The sequence below is a fragment of the Triticum urartu genome, chromosome 3A, assembly GCF_056163025.1.
Source record: "Triticum urartu cultivar PI428250 chromosome 3A, HENAU_Tu73, whole genome shotgun sequence".
Lineage (NCBI taxonomy): Eukaryota > Viridiplantae > Streptophyta > Magnoliopsida > Poales > Poaceae > Triticum > Triticum urartu.
Genome location: NC_141875.1, coordinates 206,648,358 through 206,657,992, shown reverse-complemented (window position 1 = coordinate 206,657,992; position 9,635 = coordinate 206,648,358). Strand labels below are relative to the sequence as shown.

The window sequence follows — 9,635 nt, the reverse complement described above, 5'->3', positions numbered from 1 at the left end:
GTGTTACACCAGTTGCCACCAGTAGCCTCACGGAGGCATCCACAGAGGAACTGGGCAAAAACGCACGAGAAGAAGATGTGATTCGAGGTTTCCTCAATCCCATATAGGGGCAAATCCCATCGCCCGGGCCTTGCCGTTTCAACACCTCCATGCTGGAGGGGAGCTGGCTGCGGATCCATTGCCACAAGAAGATTCTGATTTTTAGGGGCAGACGGATAGCCCAGACCGTCTCAAGGACTACCGGGCCAGGGAAGGGGGCAATGGCCCGCTATGGGGATTTCATGGAGAACCGGCCCAAGGGTTTGAGGCGCCAGGACGGGCGGTCGTGGGGCTGCGTCAAATCCAGATCATGGAGAGCAACGGTGTCCAGAAGCTCATGCCAGGCAGCAACTTCCGGGGGCCGGAATGGCCGCTGAAACGCAAGACGCCCTAAGTCAATAAGGGCCGTCTCGACGGAAATCCTAGGCTCCACCGCAACGGAGAAAAGATCTAGGAACCTGTCAACTAAGGGGGAGTCCCCAGCCCAATTGTCGAACGAAAACAACGTGGACGTCCCGGAGCCAACCGAAATGGAGGTCCCGATGTGGAGGACTGGGAGCAGCTGGATGACGGACTGCCAGAACTGGTAACCACCCGATCTGATGCAGAAGGCAAGAGGGTCGAGCAAATTTTTGCTCCAGATGATTTGCAACCACAAACCACCCTCGACATTCGCAATGCGCCAGAGCCACCTCGTGAGGAGAGCCAGGTTCATACGCTTGGAGGACATGATGCCGAGTCCGCCTTGGTCTCTCGGTTTGCAGATGTCGGTCCAGCGGACCATATGGTATTTCTGATTCGCATCCTCGCCGGCCCAGTAGAAACGTGCCTGGACAGAGCCAATCTCATAATGTAGCGTTTGAAGCAGGCTGTAGAAACTCATGATGAACAAAAGGAGGCTAGACATAGATGAGTTGATGAGGATCGTCCTGGCCGTCTTAGACAGCTAGCGGCCCTTCCAGGGCTTGATACGGTGCTGGAGCTTGAGCACCGAGGGCCTCAGATCCGCCACAGATAGGTGGGAGTCGCTAATGGGTATCCCCAGTAGGTGGATATGGCCTCTTATATGCCTATCACCCGCTATCTTTCCTTGTCCGCAGTCGTGGTCCTCAACCGTCCGGCCTCCAAATCCATACAAAACATGCAACTACATAGATCAACATTGGAACGTAGATCAAGCCTACAAATATATATAGCACAATCTAACCCAAAAGACATGGTTCTTCGTCGGATAGAGTTCATCAGACATAGTTCATCACTGGATAGATTAACTAGATCCATAATATACTAGATAGACGGAGCACGGCCACGAACATCACCATTTCCTCATCAAACAACGGATCTCTAGGCTCAATTCTTTTCAGAGCGGTGAGAAGCATGAAGGATTATTGCGCTCCAAATGTGTTACCAGGCCACCAGGGATACCGCAGAGCTTCAGCTCCCGCTAGTGTCCACTCGGGACTGCTTAGTGGCAATGCGGAGCGCGAGCTCATCGTCGTCCGGAGCCTTGCTGCCAGAGCCGTCCTCCTTAAAGAGCTCGTCCTAGTCGATGCGATCGGACTCGTTGCCGGAGGAGCTGCAAGAGTGGCTACCGATGATGGCATGGTGGTGGGGAGGGCAAAAGAATGTAGAACAGGGGGGCGAAAGGAGGGAAGACTGAGAGTGAAGCAGAGCGGTCGAGTGTGGATTTTGACTAGGATTTCATGCGACGGTGGGGCATTTGTGGGGACGTGGCGGGCCATAACGGGGCACATCCTACATGATGAACGCCTCCAGGTCTCTACATATATGTCTCACATATAGATTGAATATGGTGGTCGCCGCCTTGCCGGACAACCCGAACGTTTGGGTTGCATTTGGGGGCGGCCGGTTGACTAGCAAAATTTTATCCAAATATTGACCGGGCAGGGAGCCGAGCCGGGCATTTGGAACGGACTTGGGGCCTTCGATTGAAGATGCTCTCATGGACTGCACATGGATCCGGCCGGAAATGAACAAAATCACTAATTGAAAAGTACTCATTACAAAGATCATTCCCACCTTCTCAGGTTGCGATAAGTGACATGATGTATGTGCGCCACTTGTCGCAACATAGGAGTTTTCCCTTTTTTGTAGATCCGTTTATTGAAAATGTTTTATCTCTTAAACCGGGCGTCCAAATCTCGATCCGTTTTCACCGTTGGATTCCTCGCGTTGAGATCTTCAAAACTAGATCCCATGTTGATAAGTTTTGACGAACTTTTTTTCACGGAAAAACCGGACAAAAAAACTGAACGGGAAGCACGGGTTTTTTTCCCTTTCCGAAAGGGGCATGTCCATGCCTCCCGCGAAATCCCAACGTGCCTCTTGCGGAAGAAAAAAACAGAAAACACGTTTTTTTTCTCTTTTCCGAGAGGCACGGCCGTGACTCTCGTGGAAGGAAAAAACAGAAAACACATTTTTTCGCTTTCGAGAGGCACGGCCGTGACTCTCGCGAAAGCACAACCGCGCCTCTCGCGGAAGCAAAATCGTGCCTCTCACGGAAGGAAAAAAAAGAAGACACGTTTTTTTCGTTTCCGAGAGGCATGACCGTGACTCTCGCGAAAGCATAACCGTGTCTTTCGCAGAAGGAAAAAACTGAAAACACGTTTTTTTTCGTTTCCGAGAGACACGGCCGTGACTCTGACGAAAGCGAAACCGTGCCTCTCGCGAAAGCAAAACCTTGACTCTCGTGAAAGGGAAAAATAAAAGCGTTTTTGTGCAAAACCAATTGTTTTGAAAAAAAGTTGTCCAAAAGCTAAAGAAGACCGGTGAAAAACTGAAACGTTAAAAAACCCGTTTAAAAAGCCGAAAACACATATGAAATTTTTAAAAAAAAAACGTTCAAAACGCGACACGTGACGAATAACTGAAAGCATACCAAATAATGATGATCGTTCTGATCTATTAATGACTTGAAGGAGTGCTCATCAACTAGTTGCTTCCGAAAAAGAAAAGCCGGTCGCGGTTGCCTTCTATGCGCCCCGTTGCGATCTAGCAGTAGCACCGTTCTATCCGCATACTAGTAGCGTAGGCGACCGCGTGAGAGACCAAGAACAAGGGCGACAGGCGATGGAGCGGGGGCCGGTGGATGTGTAGGCCTGCGCCGAGGAAAAGGCAGACGTGGGGAAAGGAGGCACAAAAGTGTGGCTGGCAGCCGCCCCTTTTGGGTCCGCTTTCCGCCAGATTCGCACCCCCGCGCGCTGACGTCGGCGGACTGCCCTCCCAGCCACGAGTTTTCGTGGCTGACGAGCCGCCTCGCTGCTGACATGGACGCCAGCTGTCCCCCGGCCGGGCGCCTCCCTGTCTCCATCTCGTGTGCTACTTCGCACCCCGATCGGCATGCACCAGCGGGTCCTCGTCCAAACAGATAATTGCGCACACACCCCTATCGTTGCACTCGAGAACGTTAAACCGGCAACTGCAGATCAATTAACTACTATCTTCATTTAGATGAATAAGTCATTCACATAGTTCTAGGTCATCGATTTGAGAAATTAAATATGTGTTATATATCATAAAAAATATATCATTAGATTTCTATACGGATGTAGTTTCTAGATATTTTTTTATCACATATAATACATATTTAGATAGTTAAATCATCGATCTAAAACTACACGAATGACTTATTCACCGATACGGATGTAGTACTTCTTTTTCTATAGTTTTTTTAGAAAAGGAGGTACTGCATCAATCGATGCATACAGCCATCTTTACAAATTATTACTTTCTTCGTCCCATAATGTAAGATGTTTAATGTAAGACTTTTTTTAGTCTAGTGTAGTGTTAGAAAACGTCTTACATTATGAGACGGAGAACGTATTCAACAAAGGTTTGACAAGAACATAAATCAAACCACATGAAGCCATCACTCACACCTACAAACTCAATAACGTGGAGTGCTCTTACTCAACCGGTGTCGTCGCCGATCCATCCACATAACGTATCAGAACCAAGAGCCGGTGCAGCAGACCTAAAGCGTACATCACATGCACACGTTTTAGAAGCCACCATCATCATCGAACCGCTGATACATCTTTAGGATAGAGACTCGCATTATCTTTGCCAATCCGTCCATCCGTCGACGCCACCACGACGCTCAATGGTGCCACCGCCGCGAAGACTCTGGAAAATCTGTCGTGTGTAGCACCTACTTGTTGGGGAACGTAGCATGCAATTTTAAAAAAATTCCTACAATCACGCAAGATCTATTTAGGAGATGCATAGCGACGATAGAGGGAGGGTGTGTCCACGCACCCTTGTAAACCGAAAGCGGAAGCGTTAGCTTAACGCGGTTGATGTAGTTCGTCTTCGTGATCCATTCGATCAAGCACCGGACGTATGACACCTCCGAGTTCTGCACATGTTCAGCTCGATGACGTCCCTCGAACTCTTGATCTAGCAAAGTGTCGAGGAAGAGTTTCGTCAGCACGACGGCGTGGTGATGGTGATGGTGATGTGATCTGCGCAGGGCTTCGCCTAAGCAATACGACAATATGACCGGAGGAGTAAACTGTGGAGGGGGGCACCGCACACGGCTAAGAGAATAATTCATGTGCTTTGGGGTGCCCCTCTGCCCCCGTATATAAAGGAGAGGGGAGGAGGCCGGCCCTATGGGCGCGCCAAGTGGGTGGCGGAACCGACTTGGACTCCTAGTCCTAGTCGCCCCATTCCTTCTTTCGGAGGGGAAAAGGGGGAAGGAGAGGGAGAGGGAGAAGCAAAGGGGGGCCGTGCCCCCTTCCCTTGTCAAATTCGGACTGCCCATGGGGGGGGGCGCCACCCCTTGTGGGCTGCACTCTCTCTCCCCTATGGCCCATGTTGGCCCATTACTTTCCCTGGGGGGTTTCGGTAACCCCTTGGTACTCTGATGAATATCCCAAACACTTCAAAACCATTCCGGTGTCCGAATACTATCATACAATATATTAGTCTTTACCTCTCGACTATTTCGAGACTCCTCATCATGTCTGTGATCTCATCCGGGACTCCGAACAATCTTCGGTCACCAAAACACATAACTCATAATACAAATTGTCATCGAACGTTAAGCGTGCGGACCCTGCGGGTTCAAGAACTATGTAGACATGGCCGAGACACATCTCCGATCAATAACCAACAGCGGAACCTGGATGCTCATATTGGTTCCTACATATTCTATGAAGATCTTTATCGGTCAAACCGCAATGACATCATACGTCATTCCCTTTGTCATCGGTATGTTACTTGCCCGAGATTCGATCATCGGTATCCTCATACCTAGTTCAATCTCGTTACAGGCAAGTCTCTTTACTCGTTCCGTAATGCATCATCCAGTAACTAACTCATTAGTCACATTGCTTGTAAGGCTTATCATGATGTGCATTACCGAGAGGGCCCAGAGATACCTCTCCGATACTCGGAGTGACAAATCCTAATCTCGATCTATGCCAACCCAACAAACACCTTGTGAGACACCTATAGAGCATCTTTACAATCACCCAGTTACATTGTGACCTTTGATAGCACACAAGGTGTTCCTTCGGTATTCGGGAGTTGCATAATCTCATAGTCAAAGGAATATGTATAAGTCATGAAGAAAGGAATAGCAAGAAAACTTAACGATCATTATGCTAAGCTAACGGACGGGTCTTGTCCATCACATCATTCTCCTAATGATGTGATCCCGTTCATCAAATGACAACACATGTCTATGGTCAGGAAACTTAACCATCTTTGATTAACGAGCTAGTCAAGTAGAGGCATACTAGGCACACTTTGTTTTGTCTATGTATTCACACATGTATCGAGTTTCCGGTTAATACAAATTCTAGCATGAATAGTAAACATTTATCATGATATAAGGAAATATAAATAACAACTTTATTATTGCCTCTAGGGCATATTTCCTTCACTACCAACCAGGCATGACACAGCGTAGCTCCTGTCGGTCATGCATGACTTCACATCTTCACCGAAGCTCTGTGCAAGATGAAGCCGCTCCACCTCCTGCCTATGTCTTCCAATGCCGCTCCACGAATGATGCTCCCAAGAGAGAAATGACATCGCAGTACCGCCATCGTCCGATCTAGAACACTAGATCCTAGGGTTTCTCCCGGAGCAGCACGAGTGGGTCGACAGTAGTTACACGATGATGCCTCATCAAGATAATGGCACAGAATGCCGCCATCGGCTCGGTTTTCACCGGCAATTATGTCTCCCCGACTCGCAGCCGGGACTAGATGACGGATCTCAAGATCTGACCACCCAGCCTCAAGCCGACCACCTCTGACGGAGGAGATGGCCACCACCGCTGTCGGGGGTTTGGTGCGACATATGCCAACGGATGGCTTATCGTGGTGGGGGCGAGTAGAACGTCGCCGGTGCCTGGAAACGGGATGAGGCGAAGTCATGCATGCCGGCGAATCTTACCCAGCTTCGGGGCTCTCCGGGGAGATAATACCCCTACTGCTGCTCTGCGGGGTCCCCGCATGATCACTATGGTCAAGTGTTTATACGGTTGCTCCTTGAGCTGTGTCTGGTGGTAGAAGAGGGCAAGGCTAGCTCTCTCCCTCTATCTGGTGTGGTATAGAACTACTGGGATCCAACCCTTTGCATGGGTGCCCTGGGGGTTTATATAGGCCTACCCCCCTGGGGTACAACGGTAATTCGACTAGGTGCGGGCCCAGCTGTCAGTGCCTCCGACCTCCGACTTCTCTGCCGACTGCTGGGGCCCGCCGACTAGTGGGCCCCGCCGACTGGTCTGGTACGGAGCCGACAGGCCACGTCCGCCGCGGGCGGGTCTTGCCGGCTGCTGATTACTGTAGCCGTGCTCCTGATGACGCAGGCCTGGTCATGGGGTCGTGGCAACAGCCCCCCCGCCTGGCGGGCGATCACTGTGGCCACTCCCCATCTCTTCTTGATTAATGGCGCGTGGGCCCCGGGGGAGGGCTCGGCCGACTCCCCCAGGCCGACTCTCGACGGGTCCGACTGGCGGTTCTCCCGCCGCCTCCCAAGGTCTCGCTGGCTTGTGGGCCCCGCTGCCTCCAGGCCGTATAGATAAGCCGTCGTGGGTGCAGGACCAAGTACAGTGGTGCTGATGTCAGGGCCGGCTGGGCAACAGTGCCACGCCACAGGGAGATCTTCCCAAGTACGGCGCGCTGTAGCCATGCCTGCCCTTGGTAAGGGGCGGGGAGTGGGCTTCATTGTAGCCACGCCCCCGCCCCGTCCCCCTCGATGAGGTCACGGTTTGTTGGAGTCGTCGGCCGACTCCCCAAAGTCGGCTTCTCTGGAAGTCGCCCCTGGGACTCGGCCGTGTGTGGGCAGTCGGCCGCCTTGTCGTAGACTCCCCAGGAGGCGGCTCTTCGCCCTATGGTCTTGAGGGGCGCAGCCTGCCCCGATGTCTTGAAAGGTTATGGGCCTCGGGTTGGCCTACCAGTGGCCCATTACTCCGACAGTAGTCCCCGAAGCTGGTGAGGCGCCGCGGACGATCGGTCGAGAAGCCTCAACAGTTTCTCTTTCCGGGTGCTCAACACACGGTCTTGATCGACTTCTGCCGGGCTTACTAGAAGGAGTCGGACTTGCCCAACTCGGTCTCACTCAATTCCGACTTGCTCAGTAGTTCGAACGTCGCGGCGGGATTTCAAGTGGCGTGCTAGCTAAGCTTGCAGGCCGCCGCCCATTCTTGGCCTGTCACGCGAGGGCATGTGGCCAGGCCGTCCTGCCAGCCCACGCGTGCGATGGGCAGGCCCGTAGGCGGGGCCTGCCACTACCGCGCCTCGGCGCCCGAGCGGATCCGTTGTGGCCCCGGTGGACGGTTAGGATTCCTGTGGAGTTACTGCGCGCAGTAACTTTGTAGGGATCGTGGGGGGCGTGGGGTTGTGGGCGTAGTAAATCCCCACGTCCGCCCCCTCGGCTTCGCAGCCCCGAGGGCTATAAGTAGGGGGAAGAGGGGAGCACGCGCGCCCCTCCTTCCCACTACCCCTTGCTTTCTTCCTCCTCACAGCTCCTCGCTCTCCTGCTTCCTCTTCTCCTCTTTGCTCCGCCGCACGCCCAAGCTCCGGCGATCACCGCAGCAACAACTCGCGATGAGTTCCTCCTCCGCTGCCGTGCCTCCCCCGGTGCGCTCCGGCACCTGGGACGGTTCCGAAGTCCACGAGGACCATATCGAGTTCCTCCACCGGACTCGTTGGCTACCCGGCGAGGACCGCGTGCAGGTGTGCCTCGCGCCGGAGGGGGAGATTTCCCCTCCCCGCAGGAGGGCGAGCGGGTCATCTTCCGCTCGCACTGCCTGCGCGGGCTGGGGCTGCCGGCGAGCAGCTTCTTCCGGTCTTTCATGGAGTTCTACAGACTCCAGCCGCACCACCTCACCCTCAACACAGTGGTGCTGCTGTCTGCCTTCGTGGCTCTCTGCGAAGGCTTCCTCGGAGTCCTCCCCACCCTCGAGCTCTGGGGGGGGGGGGGTTCTTCTTCTCCAAGCTCGGCACCCAGGCCGCGGGCGTGCCGGCTCAGTGCGGCGCCTTCATCGCCGTGCGAAGGACAGGTGCCGACAATCACTTCCCCTCCATCGCGCTGTTGAAGTCGGTGAAGATGTGGCAGCGGTCCTACTTCTACGTCAGGAACGTCGCCACGAGGGGCGACTGGGTCAATCTGCCGGCTTTCGAAGCCGGCCCGCCGGCTGGCAAACTGCCCAGCTGGTCGTACCGGGCCAGGTCGCTGACGCCTGCGGGAGCCGGCGCCATCACGCGACTCCGAGTGCTGACGCAGTCGGAGGGTGTGACTGGCCCAGACCTGCTGGCCGCCTTTGTCTCGCGTCGGGTTCTCCCACTCCAAGGCCGCCCTCACCTGATATGCCAGATGAGCGGGGGCTGCGACCCGAGTCGGATGTGCACCAAGGACATGCCTCACGAAGAGGTGGCCCTGATGGTGAACTACCTCTCAGACAGCAGGCTCCCGAAGGACTGGCGATTCGGCAAGGAGCCATACTCCCGCGCCAACCCCCCGCCCGTGGTGAGCCGCCTTTCTTTTCTTTCTTTGGATTGTGCCGAGTTTTGTTCTGATCAGTCAGCTTTGGTTAGAATCCCCTTCTTCACCCACCAGCCGGCACCTCGAGGCCGGCCCGTGAGTTCGCCGCCGACCGGGCGAAGAGCGACGTCGACGACCCCGATCTAGGGGTGGCGGCTCTGGAAGACGACGCTGAGGGAGGAGGAGGGACGACAGGCGACTTCAGGCCCTCGGCTACTTTGCCGACTGGCCTGAAGACGACGCCGAGGGAGGAGTCGCCCCTCGCCATCGGCCAGGAGCCAGCCAGCCGGGCGCGGGCTCTTCCGCCGCGTCGGGCGCTCCAGGCGGCACGAAGAAGTGCCGGGCTGCGCCGACTTTGTTCGGCAGCCGGCCGAAGAAGCCCAAGGGCTCGGCTGCGGCGACCCGGCAGGACGAGGCAGCCGCGAAGGCCATCCGCTTCCGTAAGGAAGTGAAGAAGCCGCCGTTGGTCTCTGCGTAAGTATTCTGACTTCGAAGTTTATTCTTTCTTCGTGTCTTTTCTGAGTCTCTGCTCGCCCCTCTTTCTTCAGGGCTCCCCTCTCTCTTGAGCGGGTCGC

General features: G+C 54.3%; 1 protein-coding gene across 1 annotated transcript; it reads right to left on the bottom strand.

Moving 5' to 3' along the window:
• Positions 1-268: 268 nt before the first annotated feature.
• Positions 269-769, bottom strand: LOC147979215 (uncharacterized). The gene has a single exon (XM_087515087.1). It carries the CDS (start codon positions 767-769, stop codon positions 269-271), a length of 501 nt encoding a protein of 166 aa, XP_087371213.1.
• Positions 770-9,635: the final 8,866 nt, after the last annotated feature.